General features: G+C 47.5%; 1 protein-coding gene across 8 annotated transcripts in view; it reads left to right on the top strand.

Annotated features, from left to right (window-relative positions):
• The window catches only part of RARB (retinoic acid receptor beta), a 1,138,330-nt gene that overhangs the window by 969,028 nt on the left and 143,279 nt on the right, over nucleotides 1-26,023 (top strand). For 7 of the 8 annotated variants that reach the window (XM_070459826.1, XM_070459825.1, XM_070459827.1 and 4 more), the window contains one exon: nucleotides 21,979-22,127. The exons of the other annotated variant lie outside the window; for it this stretch is intronic. In XM_070459826.1, coding sequence (XP_070315927.1) covers nucleotides 21,979-22,127 — 149 coding nt within the window. The remainder of the gene's footprint in view (nucleotides 1-21,978; nucleotides 22,128-26,023) is intronic. 8 annotated transcript variants of the gene reach the window in all.

The following is a 26,023-nucleotide window of genomic DNA, read 5'->3' as shown; positions in this document are numbered from 1 at the left end:
TGGGTTGCCCTTTCTTCCTCCAGGGGATCTTCCTGCCCCGAGGACTGAACCTGGGTCTCCTGCACTGGCAGGCGGATGCTTTACCACTGAGCCACCTGGACTGTGTCCCCTTAGCAACCTGGGAAGTCTTTGAGGTCAGATATGGTGCCCTTCACCTCTGTCCTCCCAGCACAGTAGCAGGCTGTCAGCACAGCTAGTGTGGCACCTGGTCAGCCCTCAGTTAACCGTGGTTAAGTCAGTGGATACAGGTGTTCAGCCATGTCACCCCTTAAGGTCCCGGTCACCTGGTCTCTCCGGTAGGATTTTTTGCAAGGATGGGAGCCATCCGTAATTCTGTTTCTGACACAGTGATGGCTGGCCACGTGGGGCTGTTGAGCACCTGAAATGTGGCCAATGTGTCTGAGGAAATGAATTTTTTATTGTATTTAATTTTAGTTAAATTAACTTTCAGTCGCCACATGTGGCTAGTGACTACTGCACTGAACAACACAGCCCTGTACACTCAGCTATTATTATTTTTTCAATATTTGTACATTCTCTTTATTTCCCTTTTCCTTCAGCCTTTATTCACCTCTTCTATTGCCGATCAGGAGCTCCAATTATCTCATTATGCAGCCCGTAAATGGACTGCAGGAGAACGTAAACAGAATACTGGAGGGCTGTGATTTCAGTCATTGTTTTACTTGTTTTCCTTCTGGGTGGAACTATTTTTCCTGGGGCTTGCCAAAATCTTAGCACTTATTTTGCTCACGCGTGTTCTTCAGAGCTCAACCAAGACTTGCCCAGAATCCCTGTGGACTGGGCTTGACTGCCGCTCCTTGCAGCGGTCTTGTCGAGGGAAAGGGCGAGTTCAGGCCCCGCACTCCACGCCTGTGTGGTTTTCAGGTGGACGCCGTCTCTTCCAGCCTTTTCCAGCCGGTTTTAACTCTGCTTAAGCATGTTGAACTGCAGGGAAGCAGGAATAGCAGACTGCTCTGTGGACGCCTCAGTGTGTGTTCTAGAAAATGCCATGCTTTCTCAAGAGCGCCTTCTGCACAGGTCTGCGCTGCTTGGGAACGCAGCGCCGGGCGCACAGGACGTCCTCGGTAGGGACCTGAATATGGTTCAGGGAAGACGGACCTGAAACTCGGAACGTCTCAGGTGGTCTCTGCTTTTGTTTATTTGTATATCTGAGGGTCACTCAAAACACCTGAGGCAAACGTGAGACGGTGCCTAGGACTTGGGAGGCCCACGTTGGCCGTGACGGCAAGCCCTTACAAACACACCAGCTGGAAAACTGGCCTGCAGACGCGAGAGTGGGGTCTTTCCGTGGGCTTCTGGCACTCACTCCGCTGTCTCTGGGGCGGAATTTCTGATCGTCCTTCCCGCTCACATTGCCACGCCTCCCTGCCTTCCTTTTTCTGTTCATCCCTGGAAAGGGGCTGAAGAAATTAAACAGAAGACCGAGTCAACCGTCAAGAAAAGCTTTTAAAATTTTTGTTCTATTGAAATATAGTTGATTTACAAAGTCGGGTTAATTTCTGCTGCACAGCAGGGTGCTGTGTCTGTGTGTTCATGCGCTGTAGCGGCCGACTCTTTGCGACCCCGTGGACTGCAGCCCTCCAGGCTCCTCTGTCTGTGGGATTCTCCAGGCAAACACACTGGGGTGGGTTAACATTCCCTTCTCCAGGGGAGCTTCCTGACCCAGGGATCGAACCTGGGTCTCCTGAATCTACCTGCATTGGCAGGCAGGTTCTTTACCACTGTGCCACCTGGGAAGCCCTGTATGTGTGTGTGTGTGTGTGTGTGTATGTATAGGTGTGTATGTACATGTGTGTATATGTGTGTGAATGTGTGTGCATATGTGTATGTGTGTATGTATGTGTGTGTATGTGTGTATACGTGTGTATGTACATGTGTGTATATGTGTGTGAATGTATGTGTGTATGTGTGTATATGTGTGCATGTATATGTGTGTCTCTCTGTGTGTATATGTGTGTGTATGTGTGTGTGTGTATGTGTGTGAATGTATGTGTGTATGTGTATATGTGCATATGTTATATGTGTGTATATGTGTGTGCATGTATATGTGTCTCCGTGTGTGTATATGTGTGCGTGTCTGTGTGTGTATATGTGTGTGTGTCTCTGTGTGTATGTGTGTATGTATGTATATGTGTGTATATGTGTGTGCATGTATATGTGTGTCTCTGTGTATGTGTGTGTATATGTGTGTGTGTCTCTGTGTGTATGTGTGTATGTATGTATATGTGCGTATATGTGTATGTGTGTATGTATATATGTGTGTGTGTGTATATGTGTGTGTGTATGTCTCTGTGTGTATATGTGTGTGTGTCTGTGTATCTTTTTCCTAGTCTCTTCCATTACGCTATCACAGGATATTGGATGCGGTTCCCTATACTGTACAGCAGGTCCTTGCTTTTTAATCCGTTCTATTAATATATACAGTGGTTCGCATCTGCTAATTCCAAACTCCCAATCCTTCCCTTCGCCGCACCCCTCCCCCTTGATAACCACAAGTCTGTCCCGTCAAGAGAAATTTCTGAACCGCGGTTTTTTTTTTCCCTTGAATGGTTTCAGGTTGTGACTGATTTTTTTATTAAACAACCACCATCATCATGGTTAATATTTATGAAGTGTGTGTTACCTGCATATTATGCCAAGAGTGTAAAAGGAGTTCTGTCCCCTCATCCTCACAACAGCCTGACGAGAAAGGCGCTGTTGGTGTCTCCCTTCTACAGATGAGACTCCCCAGACAGAGCGGTTCGGGCGCCCGGATCTGTGAGGCAGGAGAGAGCGGGGTGCGGTCCCCCTCTCAGCTTTGTGTGATGTCAGGGTTCCTTCCTTCTGCCAACTCTGCGAAGTAAACCCTCATTTTCTTTGTAAGGAGAGGGACGGAGCGAGGTTGCAAGTCTCAGAACCCACAGGATAATAGAAGGGTTTTCAAGTGAAAGCTGGAAACAATACATTTTTAACAAAATGGGCAGTTACTTTAATTGCTGTGCCCCTACTGTTCAATTCCTTTTTATGTCCTAATTCATTAAATTATGTGCACACACGGGCTTATCATTTACAGATGTATGCACTTTTAACGGGCTCATGTGAAACAGATGTTTCACGAAAGGTAACCGAGAGCAAGTGATCTAAACCCTCCTGTAGTGGGTATCAAGTGAGTATTCTGGCCCGTCACCTGCAGGGTTTTCTGCTATTATTTTGAATTGCAGTGTCCAGCGCGGGGAGGAGAATTCAGTCTGTCCCCTGGAGGAACAAGTAAAAACATAAAGACCCAAGAAGCAGACATCTGCATCTCAAAATAAAAGAGGGTGTGTGCAGGTGACAGACAGGTGGTATTCACATGTGGGCTCAGGTGGATATGAATGAGTTTTACAAGCAATTGGAGGAGAATAGACCCATTGCATTACAGTAGACTTTTTTTTTAACTTTTTAAGAGCCTTGTTCTATCTTAATCATTACAGTCTTTGAATTCATAAATGAGCAACTATCATGCTGTTTTTTATCCAGAATTTCTTAGTTAATTATTTTTAGTTTTTATTTTTATTTTTATTATTATTATTTTTTTTACTTTTCTTTTTTTTTCCATTTATTTTTATTAGTTGGAGGCTAATTACTTTACATCATTGCAGTGGTTTTTGTCATACATTGAAATGAATTAGCCATGGATTTACATGTATTCCCCATCCCGGTCCCCCCTCCCACCTCCCTCTCCACCCGATCCCTCTGGGTCTTCCCAGTGCACCAGGCCCGAGCACTTGTCTCATGCACCCAACCTGGGCTGGTGATCTGTTTCACCCTAGATAATATACATGTTTCGATGCTGTTCTCTTGAAACAGCCCACCCTCACCTTCTCCCAGAGTCCACAAGTCTGTTCTATATTTTTAGTTTTTAAAAAAAAAAAATTTTTTTTTGAGGCATCACAAAACTTGTAGGGTCTCAGTTCCCTAGCCAGGAATGAACCCAGGGCCCCAGAAGTGACCTTGGAGTCCTAACCACTGGACTGCCAGGGAACTTCCTAATTCCTTATTTTTAGATGGAATTAGTCCATCGCTGTTGTAACTGGCTGGAAAGGGAACATGCATCAGTGAACGTGATGTCAGATTACTGTCTCCCAGATCCTGAAAGAGTGAGGTGGGCTCTTTCCACAGGCCCTTCATGACTGCACATAAGTCACCTTTAGTTAATGATAACCGTAGAAGGAGTTCCAGTTAGGTGTGCCTTAAAACCCAGCATGTTACTCCCTTCCGAGGCGCCGTCTCCCTTGGGATCTTTCCTGCGGCTGCAGGCAGGCGGTGCTGAGCTGGACCCCTCTTGCGGCTGCAGGAGGCTGGATGCCCGTGGTGGGCTTCTCCATGCCCTGTCCGGGTCCTCCGCTGAGGCTTCTGGAGCAGCTAGAGGCTGTCTGAACCTCTCTCTTCACACCCTCCTGTGACATGGGCTTCCTCACAGTGTGGGGATCCCTAAGCTCTTCACAGGGCTTCTCCCAGAATGAACATTCCAGGAGATGCAGACAGAAGCCTCTTGGGATCCTGCCTCCCATGTCACAGTGTTACTCTTGCCATATCCTTTTGATCAAAAAGAAGTCGAAGTGGCAGCCCAGATTAAAGGGGAAGGGCCCACCCAGCGATGTGATGCTCCCTGGAGGTGTGGGTCTCCCTGGGCAGGCCCTCTTTGGAGACCGCCTGCATACTAACTAGAAAGAAATGCACACCTCTTTCAGTAGAGTCACGCGGCCTAATACATCCACAGTGCCCTACCCTGGAAGACATGTGTCAGCGACCATTTATTTCAGGACTTATTTAGAGTGTTGGGGAAAAATAGTAATCATGCCTCAAAGTCAACAGTGAAATTTATTGCTTATGGATTGTCAGGAGTTCTCTAAACAACAACAGCAAAAAGCTGGAGCTAAAAGATGGCAGAAATTATGTCATTTTGTACGCTCAGAGCTGGAAACCATCACAGGTGAAATATAAAATGGAACATGAAATATTAAGTGGCATATCAGGTTTATTGCATATATGACCATGAGACTGCTTTTTATTTTGTCTTATGGAGCTCTAAAAAAAATCCATGTAATGGATTAAAGGTATTAAAACTCCCATATTCCGCCTGGCTCTAGGCCAGAGAACAGGGCATGATAAATAATCCCAATAGACAAAATATGTAGGAAGGAATTTTAAAATGTATTTACGATAGACATATTGACCTCCCTAACTAATAAAAATGTATACATGAGGTTAGTTTTGAAGGAAATGTGCAGACCTTACACATTTATAGTGTATATAAATACTGTATACACTGTAGTGCTAGAATCCTTAAAATATTTCCCGCATCTCTGTGACATATGGCTATCATATTCTGTCTTTACCCTAGAAGCAAAGAAAAGCATGGATTTTATATATTTTATTTACATGTGCATTTACTCCAGGAAGGACTAGTTTTATTTATCATAAAGCAGGAGCCAAAGCTGGGCAGCAACCTATTTTGTAAATAAAGTTTTATTGGTACATGTCCCACCTACTCATTTACCCACTTGCCTGCAGCTGCTCCCCTGCAAGCCGCAGAGCTGAGTGGCCGTGACACAGACCATGTGTCCTACAGAGCCTGAGATATTTACTGTCTAGGCCTTTACAGAAAGAGTTTGCTAATCTCGTCTTAAAACGTTAAAAAAAAAGAAAATCAGTAGGACAGTTAGACTAGAAATGAGTGCCTTGTCTCTCGGTTATCATCATGTTGGGTGGATTCCGGAAGCCTGTTCTGGACCATGCCGGTCCCCAGCTCCATGATCTCGGCCAAGTCACTGACCTTCTGGAAGCCTCAGTTTCCTTCTGTGAATGAAGGTGAAAGTGAAGTCGCTCAGTCGTGTCCAACTCTGTGCGACCCCATGGACTGTAGACCCCCACGCTCCTCCGTCCATGGGATTGTCCAGGCGAGAAGACTGGAGTGGGTTGCCATTTCCAGATCTTCCCGACCCAGGAATCAAACCGGGGTCTCCTGCATTGCAGGCGGATTCTGTACCAACTGAGGTCTCAGGGAAGCCCCCTTCTGTGAATAGTGGAGGTTAAAAATCTGCTAATGATACCGATCTCTGCTCTTCTGCTCACTTTTGCCACGGGGGAGCACGGGAGGCGGTGTGATGAAAACGGCCCTGGGGTCTGCATCGCCTGGTGTGCTGCTGATGACAGTGGCGGAAACGGCCGTCCTGTATCCCATAGTGCACAGGATATCTTGGCAAGGATGTCTACGCAGATTTCATTCATTGGTTTTCAACCAACCTCTCTTGGGCCCCTGCTGTGTACTTTCAGGCACTGGGCAAGGCAGCTGAAGCCTCTGTGTGCCGGTGACATGCCCAGTCATGGCAGCCTCGGGGACCATCTTTGCCGTCTGGTATTTTTAGTTGTCCGTCTGCGTGGGCCAAGAACAGTGTCTCCTAACTTCTTTTTAATCCGGCATTTAGCATGGTGTCTGGTCTTGCCGGTTGCTCAATAAATACATGTCAGTACTTGGATGTTGCTGGCTCATAATCACGGTCCCGTCCTTCTGCACCCCACCTCCCCCACTCCCGGCGGCCCATCCAAAGTGCTGGAACTTTCGGTTCAAGCAGTCGTGGAAGGCTGTCAAGCTGATTGAGATCGCCGTGGCAGGGAGGCCTTTCGGGAAGCTGTTCCGGGGTCTGTGCACACAGATCCGGGAGATGCGCAGAGCTGGGTGGAAGCCACACCGGAGTGGGAGGGTGAGGAGTCGGGCTGGCACGGCGCTCCGCTCCTCTTAGCCCGGGGAGGACTGCGTGCGGAGGTTCGATGGAAGGAAGGGGCAGCGTATCAAGACTTGTTGTTTTAATTGGAGAGCAATGGCTTTACAGTGCTGTGTTGGTTTCAGCTGTACGTAAATCAGCTGTGAGTATCCTTGCTGCTCCTGAGTGGCTCAGTCACGTCCGACTCTTCGACCCCGTGGACGGCAGCAGGCCAGATTCCCCTGTCCTTCACTTTGTCCCCGAGCTTGCTCAGACTCATGTCCACGGAGTCGGTGATGCCAGCCAGCCATCTCGTCCTCTGCCGCCCTCTTCTCCTTCTGCCTTCAGTGTTTCCCAGCATCAGGGTCAGCAAATACATCTTTTTCTATAGACACACGTCTCCCCTCCCCGTGGAGCCTCCCTCCCCCATCCCGCCCCCCAGGCCATCACCCAGCGCAGGGCTGAGCCTTCCTTGCTTACAGCAGCTTCCCGCCGGCGGTTTTACACCTGATTGTGCACAGATGTCAGTGCTAGGCTCCCAATCCGTCCCACCCTCTCCTGCCCCCGCTGCATCTGCAAGTCCATTCTCCACGTCCTGCCCTGCGGATGGGGTCGTTTGTACCATTTTTCTGGATTGCTTAGATAGGCGTTAATATGCACTATCTGTTCTTAGCGTATCAAGACTTGCGAGCGCTGTGGAGGAGGGCGGTGGGAGGTGAAGAGTGTTGAGGTTGATCACACAGCATGAGCCCCTGATCCCATGGCGATGAAGGGCCTGGGGACAGGCGCTGGGCCCAGTACCTCACCGTGATTCATCACTGAATGCGCACGGTGATCCGGTGAGGGCTATGCTGTCAGTTTTTACAAGGAGAAGTGGAGACTCAGAGACAGTAAGGACCTTGCCCAAAGTCACAGAGCTGGGAGAATTAGGATTTGAAGCCAGACCAGCAGGCTTCAAAGTTCACATTTCTAATCACGTGCCTCAGCTCGTCTGAAGAGGGAATATCCCCAAAGACCTGCGCCTTGAGGCCTTTTCACAGGTGGTGAAAGTGTCTTTATTTTTTCAAGTTTTCCTTAGCAATTTCTTCTTCTTTTTTTTAAAAAAGCTTTACTGAGATTTAATTTACATATCATTCAGTTCAGCCTTTTAAAGTATACAATTAGTGGGTTGTAATATATTCACAGAATTGTGCAACCACCTCCACTATCTAATTTTAGAACACTTTCATCATCTCGTAAAGAAAATCATAGTGGTTCATTTGATGTGTCAACTTGCCTGGGGTGCCATGGGGTGCCCAGATACTTGGTCCAACATTATTCTGAGTGTTTCTGTGAAGGGTTTTTTTTTTTCTTTTGGGTCTCTCTTTGTTTTTTATTTTATATTGGAGTATGGTGGATTTACAATGTTGTGTTAGTTCCACGTAGACAGCAAAGTGATTCAGTTATACATACGTCCATTCTTTTTCAGATTCTTTTCCCATGTAGGTTATTAAAGAATATTGAGTATAGAGTTCCCTGTGCGCTACAGTAGGTTGTTGTTTAATAGACAGTATTTCATGCGTGCTAAGTCATTTTAGTCGTGTCTGACTGTTGGCACTCCTACGGACTGTAGCCTGCCAGGCTCCTCTGTCCATTGATTATCCAGACAAGAAGACTGGATTGGGTCGCTGTGCCCTCCTCCAGGGGAGCTTCCCAACCCAGAGGTCAAATCCGTGGCTCTTCTGTCTCCTGCATTGGCAGGTGGAGTCTTTACCACTAGCGCCACCTGGGAAGCTTACAGTAGCGTGTGTGTGTGAATCCCAAACTTCTGATTCATCTCTCCACGCCACATTTCCCACTTTGGTAACCATAAGTTTGTTTAGCAGTTTCTTTCTTTCTTTCTTTTTTTACTATTTATTTGTTTATTCAGCTGTCAAGATCTTCGTGACATCTTGCGGGATCTTTCCTTATGGCACAGCGACTCTCTCTGGTGGCGCGTGGGTTCCAGAGTGCCGGGGTTCCAGAGCACAGGGGGGTTCCTGAGCAGGGTTAGGGTTAGTGGGGGTCCAGAGTGTGTGGGGGGGTTCCAGAGTGCAGCGTGTGGGTTCCAGGGTGCCAGGGTTCCAGAGCACAGGGGTTCCAGAGTGCAGCGTGTGGGTTCCAGAGCACAGGGGTTCCAGAGTGCGGCGTGTGGGTTCCAGAGTGCCGGGGTTCCAGAGCAGGGTTAGTGGGGGTCCAGAGCGTGGGGGGGTTCCAGAGTGCGGCGTGTGGGTTCCAGAGCACAGGGGGGTTCCCGAGCAGGGTTAGGGTTAGTGGGGGTCCAGAGTGTGTGTGTGGGGTTCCAGAGTGCAGCGTGTGGGTTCCAGAGCACGGGGGGGGGGGGTTCCAGAGCGGGGTTAGGGTTAGTGGGTTCCAGAGTGTGGGGGGTTCCAGAGTGCAGTGTGTAGGTTCCAAAGCACAGAGGTTCCAGAGTGTGGCCTGTGGGTTCCAGAGCGCGGAGGTTCCAGGGTGCCGGGGTTCCAGAGCGCGGAGGTTCCAGGGTGCCAGGGTTCCAGAGCACGGGGGGGGGGGTTCCAGAGCGGGGTTAGGGTTAGTGGGTTCCAGAGTGTGGGGGGTTCCAGAGTGCAGCGTGTAGGTTCCAAAGCACAGAGGTTCCAGAGTGCGGCGTGTGGGTTCCAGAGCACGTGGGTTGGGTTCCAGAGCACGGAGGTTCCAGGGTGCCGGGGTTCCAGAGCGCGGAGGTTCCAGGGTGCCGGGGTTCCAGAGCGCGCCGGCTCGGCAGTTGCACTGTGGGCTCTCTAACTTGAACATTCCATGTAGAAACATAAGCACCTATGAAAACGAAATACCCCCAGTGCTGCGTCCCTTGGAGCTGGTGTGTGTGGCCGTCTCCCTCACTAGCTCAGTCGTCGCGGTCATCTGCTAGAAGCTTTGCGGGGTGCTTCCGGTCTCCACCACGCCCTGGTCCTCCCGGGAGACCCAGCCCTCCTGAAGGCATCGCGAACCTGCAGACAGGGACAGCAGAGCCATCACACAGCCTCGGGTCCCCTTCTTGTGCCAGATACATCCTGGCTAAGGGAGAGGAAGTGGTCCACTGCCCAGAAAGGGAGCCGCTGCCCAGGGAGGGGGCGGGAGCCCTCCTCTGCCCGTCCCGGCCGAGCCCCGAGCTGGCGGTGGGCGAGCCACGTGTGGCCGGAGTTGCTCACGGAGTCACACGCCCTCGGACCCACGTCTGAGCCGCTCTACCCTGCCCCCCTTTGCGGCAGGGAAGGTGAGGGAGGGGTTCCAATCTGCGACGTGCGTGCCTCCTGACCCTGGGTTTGCTTCTAGGGGACTTTCCTGCCGCACCGCTTTGACTGGAAAGGAGCGAGTGCACTCTTGCCGTCCCTTTGGCTTCTTTCTCCTTTAGTTTTCTAGTTTTACTTTCGGTCCTTAGGCATGGGTCTGCTTGACATGGTCTAATATTTTCTCAAACTTGCTGCCAGGGTCTCTGCCAGCGTCCGGCCAAAGAAGTTCTGCAGGATCACAAGACAGGATGTCAGTGTCCCGTCCTTGCCCAGCACCGGGGTCACATCTGTTCTCTTGAACCCAAATCACGTGCCTGCCAATTCCTGCTCATCTGCTCCTCACTGTACGATCTCGCGCAAGTTCCCGCACCAGTCCACACCTCCAGCGTCTTGCCAGGAAGCATTTTCTAGAAATAAAGACAAGCTTACTCATAGAGCCATTTTGGGAGTCAAATGAATTAATACACGTCAAACGCTTAGAAGAGGGGGTGGTACCTACTAGCCCCGTGGTCCGTGCTCCATGAGTGTCGCTGGCAATATCATCCTATGGGTCTTGTTTGCCTGGATGACAGTTTCCTGTCGTCTAAGGTGTTGGTCACATTAAGACATGGCTCGCCCACCTGCTCCCAGATACTCTAACAAATACTCAGATGTAGCGTTCTGTTTACCTGGGGTGAACCCAGCAATGTGCTGTTCATGCTCGTCATCCCATCTCCCAGATCAGGAAACTGAGGCCTAGGAAGCTGACCTGACCATCATCTGTACCATTTTTTTTTAAGATTCCACATGTAAACATGTGTATATATAAAAACATGTGTATATATATAAAGCAGATCTGTGTTTTTTAGAGTCTTTTCCCATATGGATCATTACAGAGTTTTGCATAGAAGTGACCTGTGCTAAACAGTGGTTTCCGACTGGTTATCTATTTTATATATAATGGTGTATATATGTCCTCCCAGTCTCCCAGATTTTATCCCACCTCCCTTCTTTCCTTCTTGGTAACCATAAGTTTTGTTTTCTACATCTGTGAGTCTCTGTTTTGTAAATAAGTTCTTTTGTACCATTTTTTAGATTCCACGTATAAACAGTACCCTATGGTATTTGTCTTTCTCTGACTTACTTCACTCATGTATGATAATCTCAAGGTCCATCATGTTGCTGCGTGTGTGTGTACTAAGTCACTTCAGTCGTGTCCAACTCTTTTTGACCCCACACACTGTGGCCCACCAGGCTCTTTTCTCCATGGGATTCTCCGGGCAAGGACACTGAAGTGGGTAGCCATTCCTTTCTCCAGGGTATCGTCCCAACCCAGGGACTGAAGCCTCATCTCTTATATCTCCTTTGTTGACAGGTGGATTCTTTACCAGTAGCACCACCTGCTTCAAATAGCATTATTTCATTCTTTTTTATGGCCGACTAATATTCCATTATATATATATGTGCCACATCTTTATCCATTCCTCTATCGGCATTTAGGTTGCTCCCATTTCTTGGTTATCATGGAGAGTGCTTCTGTGAACATGGGGTACACTGTGGGATGTTCGGTAGCATCCTTGGGCTGTAATCAAAAAATGCCTGAAGTTGCCCCCAATTATGACAGCCAGAATCTCTCTGGACCTTGCCAACTATCTCTTAGGGGGCAAAAATCAGTGTTAGTTAAGAGCCACTGTTCAACATTAAAAAAGATGGAGGGAAAAGTGGATGGATGTGGAGGTCCAGGTTGACCATCACTTACTGAACACTGTGTCAGGCAAGTTGCAAACATACTCTCTGTTTCACCAGCAGGAATTTTAGGATTATCTGCAGTGTCCAAGAGGCACTAGGGTGCAGAGAAGGAAAGAAGACTCTCTGGTTACTAAATTAATAAGTGGCAGAAGAGGGATCCCAGCCAGGTGGTTCTGGCAGCAAAGCGCATGACCTTCCGTCACTTCCTCACACGGTTTTCTGTAGGTTCAGGGCATGTTAGTTCTTTTTAGGAAACAAGAAAACCCAGATGATGAGGATTGAATTGGTTTCCAAGTTATTCTGAAGCCACTAATATGAGTGTATACCTGTAAAATAACAAAATACAACAACAACAACTACAAAAACACTTCTTTGCAGCAAATGGTGACCCAGTAAGTACAGCATTACTTTGTTGCAAAAGAGGGGTGTCTTTACCCTTGAACTTACTCAGAGCTGGGAAGAGCGGCAGAAACTCCATGTGACAAAATGTCCTCTTTTAAAACTATTCCCCCAAAGTATCCTCCCCTTATTGCTTTTCGGTAAGGCTGGTATCAGTGTGATTTTAAATATATTTATGGGATATAAACAAGTAACTGTATATCTAAGATGATATACATTTTAATGCTCTTGTTTTAATTCACTGTGGGTGTAAGAAATTTGAACAGATAATAGGATGTCATTTGTTAGTGCAATAATTGCTTTTTAAGAATTATGGGAATCCTGACTGGAAGTAGAATATGAGAGTGCCTCATTTGGTGTGGAGATTAACTCTTTAGGGACCTTCGTATTGCGATGCAATTGCTTCATCTGTACTTGACTCCAGAGACTGGGTCTCGCGTCTGTTGCGTTTACGCCTTCCATTTCTGATGCCTCTCTGTTCACATCATTAATAAGTAGTTAGATGTGTCGGGCCATTAAGTGATTTTAAGAGAGAATTTATTTGAACCTGTCACAAGCTATCTTATTCTGTCCTAGAAAATAGTGATCTAAAGCATCGTCTGTTACAAACGTCACCTAAAACAACCTAGGAGATAATTTTCGACTATGTTCCTTGAAGCAAGAAAAGCATATTATAAAAATGAAAGGTAGGTGTTCAATGTGTCATAGTCCCTTAGGAAAATATGACAGCACTTCCCACGGTAAAAGTCAGTCCCAGGAATAATTTCTGCTGCTGGCCAAGAGCCCAGGCAGATGTAGCTGCAGAGCAGGAAGATCAGTGGATCCTCAGCCCGCCTCTCCTGATAAAGTGAAAGTGAAGTCGCTCAGTCGTGTCCGACTCTTTGCGACCCCATGGACTAACTATAGCCCACCGGGCTCCTCTGTCCATGGGATTTTCCAGACAAGAATACTGGAGTGGTTGCCATTTCCTTCTCCAGGAGATCTTTCCGACCCGGGGATTGAACCTGGGTCTGCTGCATTGTAGGCAGACGCTTTACCGTCTGAGCCCCCAGGGAAGTCGCTCTTTTGATAAGGCCTAAACTGTCTTGTCAAATTTAACCATGTCTTGATTCAAGTCAGTGTTTGGAAAATTATAACTATCAATTAAAAGAAAGGGAGGTACCCAACCCTGCAGTTCTACAGTGCCAGTAAATAGGCCCCGGCGGACCACACCTAGTGATATTCCTAGCAGAGGAAGGAGATAAAGGAGGTGGGTTAAAAAGCTTTAAAAGCTGTGGGTTTGAGTGAAACAAGAGGAATATGGAGACTTCCCTGGAGGTCCAGTTTAAGACCTCGCCTTCCAATGCAGGGCTTGTGGGTTCCATCCCTGCTCGGGGCAGCTAAGATCCCACGTGCTTCCTGATCAAAAAACACCAAAACATAAAACAGAAGCAATATTGTAACAAATGCACTAAAGACTTAAAACATGGTCCACATTAAAAAAAAAATCTTAAAAAACAAAGTATTCAGCCAGTTAAATCTCTTGTAAAACTAATAGTCTTGTGTTTAAATTTCTGGGAGGCTAAGGCGCCAACTTGGGGGCTCTCCCCTCCCTTCCCGCGGGGGCTGGGGGCGGAGTCAGTGCGGTTCTGCCTTAGTTACAAACACTTATCGCAGCCCTGGGCACTTAGTAAGTGCTCAGTAAATGGTAGGTTCTGTTAGTTCAGCTCTTCACTCCAACTCCGACCCCCCTCCGTCAGCTAAAACCCACTGCCAAAATTCCGTGGGAGAAGATGCAGGCTTCTGGTGAGCATAAACACAGTGGCAGCCTGGAGATCTGAATAACGTACTAACTGCCCAAGGAGGGGAGTGTTCGGGGCGGACCTGAGCAAAGGGGAAGCCGGCACAGTCCCGGTGCCAAATTGACTCAGCAGATTGTTTGGGATTCCGGAGAGGTTAGGACAGTAACAAGGCATTTTTATGTCCGGGTGGCTCTGATGTTGCTGCTAGGCCTGGGAATTATCTCGGGCTCTTGTTAACATGCCTGTTTGGATTCGGCAGGCACTTCTGCGGCGGGGCTGGCGGGGCGCGCGGGAGTCTCGCCTTCCACCGGGCTCCCAGGTGGTGCTGAGGCAGGGGCCGCAGCTCGGAAGGCCAGCCTTTCTTTAAGGGCTGGAAAACCAAAGTCCTCCCCGCCCCTGTGGGCTCCCGCCTGTGCTCAGCACCTGTTGCCCGCGCGGTGAGAATTGCAGCGGTTCTCGGAGCGCCAGCCCCAGCCCTGGGCCAGCATCCCAGGCGACCCGGGCAAGCACACGCTCCTTCAGGGTCACGGGCAGGTTACAGAGTCAGGACTGCCGGAGCCCGCCCCGGCGTCCCCCGCCACCTCCCCTCCCCTTCCCCAGACCCGGGACTGATCTCGGAGCTGGTTAGGGATAACAAAGCCAGCGGCGGAGCGAGGCAAGACCGTTCCAAACCGGAGTTTTTCTTTGGCAATCACCTAATTTTCAAAATGCGATTCACAGATTTGCAAAATCCCTCGAGTGTGGAAACAAACCGCTTTTCCTGAAAGATGATTAAAAGCAGACCCCGCCCCCACCCCCACTGGAAAATTAAATGAGCGGCCGCACCGAGGTCCCCCGCGCTCACGTGTAAAGAATAATTTAAAAGAAGGCCCGCGTGCGCGCGCGCGCATGCGTACACGTCCGCAGCGCAGAATCTGGTTCTAATTACTTGTACTTTGGTTGAACTTTGGCGTTTCCTTTGACTTTCTCCCTAATGTATGTGAGCTGTGGGCCTTGCGATCCTGCAGTGCATCCACAGAAAAAAGGGCAGGAGGGGGGAAATCCAGACTGGCTCTCTTCGGTGCCAACAAAAATGAAACCCAACTGAATGTTTTGACCAAATGCAACACTTTGAGCTTCTCCCTTAATTAGCTGAAATGACTCCCTCCCACCGGGTCCCGGAGCTCGGGGCTCAAAATTCCCCGGGGGCCATGCAGGAAATGCCTTTTGCTTTACAACTCCTTTCTTTTTCTTTTAAAGCTCGGCTGCCCAGAGAGTGCATTAAAATGCTGTCTTAATCATCGAAGGTTCTAGGAAAAAAGGCAAGACTTTCATAACACGGGATGCCTGCCCCGCCCGCGTCTAATCAGGCCCAACGTAAAATCCTGAAGTCTGTCAACATGGCTTAGCCAGCTGTAAATTAATTCTCACAAAGGAAAAAAAAAAACAAAAACAGTATACTGGGCCTTCTCTTTAAAATGTTATCTGCTACTAATCTAACCTTTAGAAGAATGCCAAGCATGTTAGGAATTGTGAAGGGACCTATTGTTAGAAGCTTTCCGTGTGTTTAAATGACACTCAGGTGTGAGGTAACAACAAGGACTTTTATACTATGTTTTCTCAGGTGAGTTAAGTTATAAGCACCAAGTCCTCTTAACATGCAATACCATTATTATTTTTTTTGCTATTTTTTTGGAGTGAATTAAACCTACAGAGTTGTGACTGTTCAAGAAAGCTGTGACATTTGGGAGTGCTGGTATTCTGCTTTTGTGCAGAATCTGGTCGGTGGAGATTTTGTTTCCTTTGTTTTTTGTTTTGTCTGCAAACCACCTCAGAGTTTGGAGTCCTTCAGAACTGTGCTTCTCACAGTGCCAGCTTCGGCCCCTTGCCAGTCCTGGAGGAATGAGGCAGCAAGAGCAAGTGTTTAGAAATTTGTCCAGCAATTCGACAAGAGTAATTTTATGTCTAGAAAAAAAAAAATCGTGTTTCCCCCCCCTCATTTTAACTTGTAGCTTGTGTTTTGAGCAACTTTTGTGAAATTCCTTTTTTCCCGGAGATTTCATTTTGTATCTTTTTCCCCTCGAGATTTGCTTTTATTACTATCAATCTATGAAGGGAAAAAAAAGAAATGGTCATTTACCATAGACAGTCTGAAAATCACTCATTTGAAGCACAAGCCTTCCTCACCCCCGGAGGTCTGCTGCTGATCGTGGTCCAGACGCACCTGGAGGAGCATTAGCATGAAGGCAGTCAAGACTTGTGGGGCTTTTCTGCAAGGAAGGTGCCTCTAGCTTTGTTTGCCCCAGTGACAGCCTCCTCTGCGTGGCGGGAACGGAGAGGTTTAGAAGAGGGGCCAGAAGCTTCTGTCGGTGCAGGTGTGGGGTCAGCTGTCTCCTTTGGCAGCCTGGGGAAGGCCCCGGAGCACCTCTGGCGCTGACTCTGCTCTGGGCAGGGTCCCGTGGAGCCAAACGTCCACCTCGCTGAGCGCTTTGGCGGCTCCCTGACAGCGGGTCTGGTGCGCAGTTTGGGTGACGCCCTGGAGGCTGCAGTTGTCGGGGAGGCAGCCACCGGCCAAAACCGCACAGGACAATAGGTAAGCAGGGAAATTAAGAAAAAGCAGGTCCGGACGAGTCCTCAAAGGCTGCTTTTCCCCAGACCGAAACACCCACGGGATGGCTGGAGTGCCGGCGTTTTATTGCATGACACCAGCCTCTTTCTCCCCTCTGGGAAGTCTAAAAACTGCGTTCTCTGGCCTGCCTGACATCACTGAATGAGTTAACACAGGACACGTTGTCTGCTGAGCCTGCAGAGTTTTTGAGCAAAAATTTTATCATTCCATAGGCTGATTGTGCTTGCCTGGAATAAGGAACAGAATGTTTGAGGCCTCTCAAGGGCGTTTGATGAATCTAACTCTCATTTAAAGGGACTAATAGATTATTGATTTAAGCAGGATGACAGGGAGCAGATCAATGGCCAGGCACTCTGTAGCTGTCTTCAACACCAGACCTAAGGGAGCTGTGGGCTGCCCACCTGGCCCGTTCCCCGCTGTCTTCATTGCGGTGGAAATGAGGGGGGAGCACAGGGAAGAGGAGTGCTAATAAAACTTGGCCAAACTTATGTCTTTGCTGTGTTACCGAAAAAGCCAGAGATTGCCTTGAAGTTCAAATCCGCTTTTATATTGATGCCATATCCTTGTTGTAATTCTAGAGCTTGTGTTGGCTTGTTTGCTTAAAGCCAGCTTTGGCAGGCTGACGGACCACGGAGATTTTTCTTTTCGCTTCATATTGTTCTCAGCGTGGTGGGCCACGCGGAGGACGTGAGAGGCCAGTGATTATCCAGTTTGAGGAGATGTTTGACTGTATACAGTCAGTTAATTCTTTACCACCAATGGGAATTTTTTTCCAAAGATCATTGTTTCTTGTGACATATAAGTCTTTTCTATTTATGTTTGTGTGGGATGCACGCATGGCATTTGTAGGATTCACGTTGCAAACCGCAGCAGAATCAATTCATTCTTCGAAACAGCCTGGTCGCCTCCTCTGGGAAGACTCCCATGATTTTTCTGAGCTGAATAAGGCTTATATAGCCCTCTCTGATATGTCATTTATCTGTGGTTCCCAAACTGCTGCAATTTGGATTCACCTGGGAATATTTTTTAAAAAAGCGCTGATGCCTGGCTCCCACTCCCAGGCATTCTGGCATAATCGGTCATAGATACGGCCTAAGCATTAGGAAGTTTTAAAGCTCCCCAGGTAGTTCTAACATACAGCCAAGTTCGAGAACCACTGTATTATATTTCTGATTGTTAGTTTACTCTATATTGGGCCAAGGGATTACACCATGTACCGTCCGTAGCATGTAACATACGCTTGGCATGTTACACCCGTTCGGGGAATTAAACAATTAAACACGTGAGCATCCGTTGTACAAATATGGGAAAGTTCACAGCACTGCTGGTGAAATCACCACAGTGTTAGGAGAAGTCCACAGCATTCACTATTGATTGCTTCCAAATAGAACGTTTTCATCTGTACAACTGTTCAGAAAAAGACTTCTGATTCAGTCTTTGGTTATAAGTGACTCTCCTCCACTGGAAAGGCTTTTACTGACCTTTTTATAAAATGTCTCAGGATTTTGAGGTCTCTCCCCTTTCAGGTGCTTTGCCAAAGATGCTTGGGATTGGATTGCCTGCAGTTCTTTTTCCTCTCTTGGGAGGGAGAGATGCTGGATGCTCTCAACGTATGAATTTGAAGCAGCGTATTTATGGAAATTACACCCACTTCTAAAATTTAGGAGGCAGCTCTGACAGCTGAGTCCAGCCCTAGCAGAACTCTATTTACAACTTTGCTAAACGAGCCAGATTAACTGTTCTACATGAGCCAGTGGGACGTTAAAATACGCTCTCCCCACACGGCACGCAACTCAGGGTTGACTGTCGTGGTGATGACCCGGCTTGGTCTCTTGAGGGGAAGTAAAGACACACAGATAAAACCAATCAGAAAGTTCTGGGAGGCATTTAGGGGCGGACTCACTCCCATTGATATCTAGGAGTGTAAGTTGACACAGCCCCTCTAGAAACAACAAAATAACCATACCTTTTGAATTAATGATTCTACTGAGAATTTATCCTAAGGACATAGTCAGAGATGTGCTGAGATTGGCTACAAAGATATTCATCATGATGGAATGTTTTGTGGGAAAGAATATTTATTGACAGTGAAACAAACTCATGACACAGTAAGTTAAACAAAGTTGCAAACAGAATCTACAGTGTAATTCCTCTTTTTAGAATAAACCAAAAGCATTTACATTCATGGTGAAATGTTTTGAAGGACAGATGCCGAGATAACAGTAGTTTTCTCCGAGTGAAAGGATTCTGGGTAATTCTATATGGGTTTGTTTTCTTAGAATTTTTTCTCCCCCTACCCCCCAGCCCCACCCAGGGCTCCAGAAGCTTTTAATTTTTTAACTTCTTTGAAATCAGGCTGTGTCTCATGAGCACTCGTGGATCATAATTTAATTGGCAGTACCCTATCTTTCTTAAATGATAATGTGGAATAACTATGCATCTTATAATCAATGGTGACTCAGGATCAGTGACACCCAGTAACGACAGTAGTGATGACGGCAGTAGCAGTATCTTGGGTTTTTTAAAGAGTGAAATATAGTTCATGTCCAGTATTGTGTAAGTGTACGCTAGACGTACACTATTCACAGTTTTAAAGTTTATGTTCCATTTATAGTTATAAAACACTGGCTCTGTTCCCTATGTTGTATGCTTGTTGTTTTTAGTCCGTGTTGTTGTTGTTAAGTTGCTAAGACGTGCAATTCTTTGTGACCCCAAAGACCGTACCCCTGCAGACTACTCTGTCCATGGGGTTTCCTAGGTGGGTTGCCATTTCCTTCTCCAGGGGATCTTTCCCAACCCTGAGATCAAACCCGCATCTCCTACGTTGCAGGTGGATTCTTTACCACTGAGCCACCATGGAAGCTCCTTGTAACCTTGTAGCTTATTTTGTATTGTTTCCCTAGATTTTTAGCCAACAGTGGTATATCATTTTGTACTGTTTTCTTGTGGGTGCTATTATGACTCATTTGCCTTCGGTGAAGCCGATTAGCTTAGTGTGAGGCATCCTTTTGTATCTGTCGCTTGATAGCTGATCTGATGAGCTTTTGTGACATCTTAAATGGTGACCTTCCTATGCAACATGTGCTGCGATTGTGCCAAGCTACCCAGGGAAGACTATACTAGATTTATCTGCTAGACCTGCGCAGCACTAATGAATGCATTCCAAGATTCTTCTGAATTATGAAAATACTATAATTATAGTTGATTCTCTTCCAAAGGGATAATTAATTACTTTTAAAGGAAGCAAATGAGTATTTGAAAGCTATTTGGTTTCTAATTTTACCATTTAACAACTTAGAGGGGCATTTGGGGCTTGGAATGAAGACAAAGAAGGAAAAGTGGAAAAGCTCATGTATTAATTCATTGAATATTTATCGATTACCCACCTACGATGTTCCAGAACCTCTTCTAGGCCTGGAGCAGAGTTGTAAACAATTCATCTAAGTTCCTTGGTTTTCCCAGATCCATACTTGTGGGGTAGCATGGGCAGAATATAAAATGGTGTGCACAGACATTCTAAATTTAGACTCTAGGGTGTTGTAGAAAATAAAATGAGATACAGTGACCAAGAGTGGGAAGGGGTCTTTTATTTAGAAAAGCCTTCTGTGAGGAGCTGACATCTGCTCTAAGATGTAGGAGAGAAGAGCCACGAGACGTATGAAGGTCTCAGAATTTCCAGATACAGAGAATGCTTAGTGTAATACCCATAAAATTGACACCAGAGCTCGGCCTGTTCAAGGGATGGAACAGAAAGCAAGTGTTTAGAGGTCAGTCAAGGAGGATGATCATTGCATCCAATGTCATCACTAAGGCACCATATCAGGAAGAGCCTTGCTGAACACATAGCAAGGAGTTTGCTGTCACTAGTGACTGTTGGAGGGCTTTGTGGGGGTTAGGGAGAGGATTGGTCTTAACTTTGCAGCGGCTGTCTGACTGTGGGTTTGCAGAATGGACCCGAGGCTAGAAGAGGGCGGGCCGGGGAGCCCAGTGCAGAGGCTTCTGCAGCAGCTGAGGTGGGAGATGCTGGCTGATCACTAGGCTAGCCTGGTGGTAGGATCTCAGACAGGGATGGTTGAGCAGTACGTGTAGGAAGGAGGGCTGAGTTGACTTGCTGAAAGTTGGGCTACAAGACAATCCAGTCAATAGAATAGCTGGTCTGGGAGATGATGAACAGTGAAACAACGGGAAGTTTAATACTCTGAGAAATATACTGAGTATTGTAAAGTGGTTGGACCTTGGAAGATTCTAGAACATTATTTGACCACTTTCAGTCACTCTCTTCCCTACTTCCATCATCCTTTATGAGCAGTTTTGCCTGTAATAGATATAGGGCCTGTTTTGCTTTGATTTTGAACATAAATCTGGGGGGGTGGGGATGGGAGAATACTGGGGGTCGAAATTCTGTAAGTTTGTATTTCTCATGGATTTGGGATGGTTAGATAATGAGATGGGGGTCCCCTGTTGGTAAATCTAGAATAAAGAACAGCATTAGTCTGAGCCATTATTAATGCAGTGCCGTGCTCTTCAAGCATTGCTTGTCCATTCAGTCACCCAGCAGGTTTGGTTCAGATGCAGATCTGACTCCACTGTGGCTCGGTGGTCAAGAATCCACCTGCCAGTAACCAGAGACAGGAGATCCAGGTTCAATCCCTGGTCAGGAAAATCCCCTGGAGGAGGAAATGGCGACCCACTCCCGTATTCTTGCCTGGGAGATCCCATGGACAGCGGAGCCTGGCGGGCTGCAGTCCAAGGGGTTGCAAAGAGTCGGGCATGGCTGAGCGCGCGTGCACACACACTAACTCCATGGGCTTGAGCTGGATCCTGATGACCTTGCTTTCTAATTGGCTCTGACGCGATGCTGATCTGCTGGTCCAAGGGGGACCCTGAAGAGCAAAGATCTCGCCCCCATTACTGTTCGTGATGCTCGGCTCTGGCCCCACGCCACTGTCGGACGGATGGCTGGCTAGGGCATTGTCTTCCTTTGCCCTGAGGAGACTTACTTTTGGTTAAGTTACTGCAGGGTCAAGCAGGTCATTCCTGAGACTCTTAAATAAACCGGAAGCTGGTGGAACAGGAGTGGAAAGAGCTGGGGTGTGCGGTGTGAGCATCTGACTTTGTGTCCTGGCTCCACCACCGCCCTGTCGGTTTGGGATGAGTCACTGCGCTCCTCTGAGATGCTGCCTCTCTTGAGGGTAAAACGGTGATAACATGACCTCCCTGTCGGTGCCGAAGTGTTCTGCCAGTGAGAGAGACGTGCTGGATTGCTTTGTAAACCGCAGAGACTCACGTTAGAGGTAGATTGCCCCTGCGGTGCCCACCCTGACAGCTGGCCTTGTGGGCCTGTCCTGGCGATGTTATAGCTGAAGTGGGGGCGGAGGCCTGTGAACCCACTGGGGAAAAAGTAATAAACTGTTTTCTCGCCTTTCTCCCCCTCCGCCTCTCCGCCACAGCGATTGAGACCCAGAGCACCAGCTCCGAGGAACTGGTCCCAAGCCCCCCGTCTCCGCTCCCGCCGCCCCGCGTGTACAAGCCCTGTTTCGTCTGCCAGGACAAGTCATCGGGGTACCACTATGGGGTCAGCGCCTGCGAGGGCTGCAAGGTGAGTGCCAGCCCAGGCCTGGGACGCCTCGACATCTGTCCCGGCCTCTCCAGTCAGCCTGGAGGCCTGGGCTGTGTTTGATGGTTTCATTTCTTCCTTATATAGCTCATTAGTTAAAAATGCAGAAACTTCTCCAGATGACTGATGGAAGCCAAATGTTCCAGGGCCCTCAAAATAACCCATAGCAGTTCTTTTCAGGTAACAAGAGCCTTTTGAAGGCATCCTGAAAAGCATCACCCTATTTCTCTTCAGAACATGCCATCTGGTGTCTTTGTAGTTTTATTTTATTTTTAAATATGACTGACAGTCCCCTGAATCAACTTGCAGAGAATCCAAGGTTGAAATTGGGATTTATCTTCTGGCTGTTTCCTCAGCCCTGTGGCCTTTGAATTACAGTTTGATTTTCAGCCTGTGGGGACTTGCTACTGTGTGTGTGTCATAAATTCAGGGGAGCTGGATTTAAAATTCCAGCCTACGGAGTCGTGGAGGCTGAACATGTGTCAGAGACTCTCTGGCTGCTTTGAATCAAACTAGACAGTTGTAATCGAGTCCAACAGGCTTAATTGAGTGAAAGAGCTTCTTACTTTTTTTTAAAGAGAGAGAAGAAACAAAGAATGACTTCATAGGCAGATCCAGCTCACCCACAGACAGTCTTTCAAAGGATTTGTGTCTGTCTTGAAGCCCTTCACTAGATACATGGCTTAATTCCTGTTCTCGCTGGTGGCAGTTCAGGTGTGTTGTTTAATGTGGAGAATTACAGCCCCCCGGCCCCCCAGCTCCCCACCCTGCAGCCCCCCAGGTGCTCCAAGGCGTTTTGTCTTTGGCTGATAAGAGTGAGTACTTACTTTGTGCTCGGGGTCTGTGACGAACCACCCTGAAATGGCATGGCTTTGAGGCCACAGCCTTTTCTTTGGTTTGCAACTCATGGGCCAGTGCTCTCGGCCAAGTTCCTCTGGCGGCGTTCGCGTGGACTGGATCAGCTGCAGGTTAGCCGGCTGGCTCTGCTTCTGAGGGTGCTGTCTGTTGAGGGGTGGGGGGCTCCCTTCCCGATGGGCTGGCCCCGGTTATTCTTACGGGCAGGGTTCCAGAAGAGGGCACCAGGCTGCTCAAGGCCTCCGGAGGCCCACAGGCGCAGGCTCTGGCTCCTGACACGCTCTGGTGTTGGCCACAGCAGGTCGGAAGCCCAGCCTGTTAACACAAGAGGTGGGAACATAAACTCAACCTCTCAGCCCGAGGAGTGGCCAAGACACAAGATGAGAGGCGGAAACACAGAGGAAGGACCAGTGGGGTCTTTGTGCGTTGCGTCTACCACGCTGCGTGTCTGCTGGCCTGGGATACATGAGGGGGGACCCGGGACCCCAACCGCAGCTGTGACTCGCCCACAGCTGGCCTCCAGAAGAGGCACATGAGCAAACACCCAGCATCAGCCCGAGAAGAGATTAGATGACCCTTCCTTCCTTCTCAAGTCATTTGAATAAGCATGTATTCGCTTGCAGGGTGAGGCCCGCCTGGGGAAATTCATTACAGCCTGAGGGACGTCTCTTTCTCTGGGATCACGCTGGCGTGAAAGGAAGGCCACTTCCTCCCGCAGCCTTAGATATGGTGGGCACGGCAGCGAGCATGGCGGCCAGCTGGCAGCTGGGTGGAAAGTGAAGCTTTTTGCTTCGAAGTACTGCTGAATGTTGGTAACCCCTCGCTGAACCTACTGAAATTTATCTTGAGATTTGGGAAGGGTTCAGAGAACCTCAGTTCCTTCTGTCCAAGTGTTGTGTAATGCTTAAATACATCATTTTCTAGTGCTCGTTTGAAAGTTAAATGAAAGGACACTCCTTTATTTCAAAAAAACTTTGTCACCTTCTGTCCAGAAACCTTCATGAGGGCTGTTGTAACTCCACTCACCTGCTCCCTTTCTGCCCTGGGAAAAGAAATGAGCCTGCGTGTCTTCTTGTGCCAGATCCCAGGGCCCTGCCCACGTGTTAAGCTGTTTCACAATCTCTGAAGGACAAGTTGTTTTAATCAGCTCTTAGTCAGCTAGTTCTCTGACCTCCTGCACAGGATTCTGACTCTTTTTAGGAAAAACCCCAACACAAACAAGACCTGGACCAGTATAAGCAACTTTGATGAGCTTGGGAAAGCTGTTCAGAGTCCTGCTGGGGTGTATCTTTTCAGTAAAGAACAGTTGTCCAGCCAGTTGTCCAGCTTAAGATTAAGCCCACCATAGCTTTAGACTATGGGTTGTTCTCTGAAAGCGTGGGCTGCCTTGCCCCCTGCTTGTTGAGAAAGATTGGTCTGCATTTTGGCTTGCTGGGAAGATATAGTGACAAAATTCATAGAACTGAAAAGCTTAAGAAGCCAAAAGTATGATGTAACCACCAAAGAAAAAATATACAACTTTAAAAAATGAAATACAACTTTTGTTTTCATTTAAAAAATGACCAGTACAGTGCAGAGTTTATTGTATAAAAAAAAATAGAACATTAAAATAACCAGTGTTCTACCCTGGGAGAGAAACCCCTGTTAAACCTGTTTTTCTATTAGTTATATGCACATTGTTATTTTTTTTATTTTTTTTTTTTCACCAGAATAGAATTTTATATTGTACACTGGTTATTGTACACTGGTTTTGACTTTCTTTTTAAATTTAATAATCTTTCATGACCAAAATGTAAACAACTGCATAGTTTATAAGGCTATACTGTTAATGTAGTGGTTTATGGTACATCACAATTTATCTAATGAATCCCCTATTGTACAACTGAGGTATTCCCGGTGTTTCTCTACTATAAATAATGCTTTGGTAAATAGCATTCTTGTTTATCTCTGATAATTTACTTAGGATAAATTAGTAGAGGTGGAATTTCTAGGTCAATGGCTCTGTACATTTTTAAGGCTTAAAGTGAAAGAAAGTATAAGTGAGATCGCTGTCGTGTCCGACTCTTTGCGACCCCATGGACTGCAGCCTACCAGGTTTCCCGTCCATGGGATTTTCCAGGCAAGAGCACTGGAGTGGGTTTCCATTTCCTTCTCCATGTTTAAGGCTTAAACAAATTGCCAAAATGCCTTCTAAAAGACGTTTATCGGTGTCAGCTCTGTCAGTCTGATAGAGTTTATATTACTGAAGACTATTAGGACTCTCTCCCTTGTAATAATAAGGTAATGAGTTAAGAAACAGCTTCTCAAACAAGCCACAGTTTGGTCGTTTATAACAGGCCCCCTGCCTGGTGCCGTTTCGGGCTCCCAGCAGGCAGACCCCAGGGGCCCCCAGCTGACCTGTAAGAGTGGGCCCACCCTTTGCCTGGAGATCAAGGATCGCAGCTCTAGACTGGAAGCCCTTGCTGTAAAGTAGGATTCCCAAACAGAACCCAATTTATATCTTTAAGAAGGCGTAGCCACATGACTCCTGCCTGTCGTGACCAGAGTAACCTTATTGACTATTGTTTCGGGGGAGAGAACCTCTGTCTCCCAAGGGGCCAAGTGGCAGAATTGGCCTCAGAAGGTGATGAACAGGCCATGGGCTACCTCTGGGAATGGCCAGAGGCTGTGTGTTGACTTGGCATCACCGTGGCAACATAACCACTAGCTGTCCCACAGGGATGTCCCGTTTAGGGGATTTCCAGCTAAGCATTGGCAAATTTTTACAGGGGACAAAGGGTGCATAAAATTTTTACAGGGGACCAAGAGTACATAAAATGAACATGTGGTGTAGTTAGCTGAGGAGGTGTAACAGTATAAAGTTGTAAAGCTGATTTTTCAGCTGTCTTTAAGAAACAATTCCATTGCTCGTAGCTAGAATTTGTGTGAAGTTTTGACCTTCATCACATTTTATATTTGCATACTTGTAGCTTTCAAAGAGCATGGGATCTAAAATGAGAAGACCAGGATTTGACTCCTAGCTA

This window comes from Odocoileus virginianus, chromosome 32, assembly GCF_023699985.2.
Source record: "Odocoileus virginianus isolate 20LAN1187 ecotype Illinois chromosome 32, Ovbor_1.2, whole genome shotgun sequence".
Taxonomy (NCBI): Eukaryota; Metazoa; Chordata; class Mammalia; order Artiodactyla; family Cervidae; genus Odocoileus; species Odocoileus virginianus.
The sequence above is the reverse complement of the archived record's forward strand: the minus strand, read 5'-3'. Positions and strand labels throughout refer to the sequence as shown.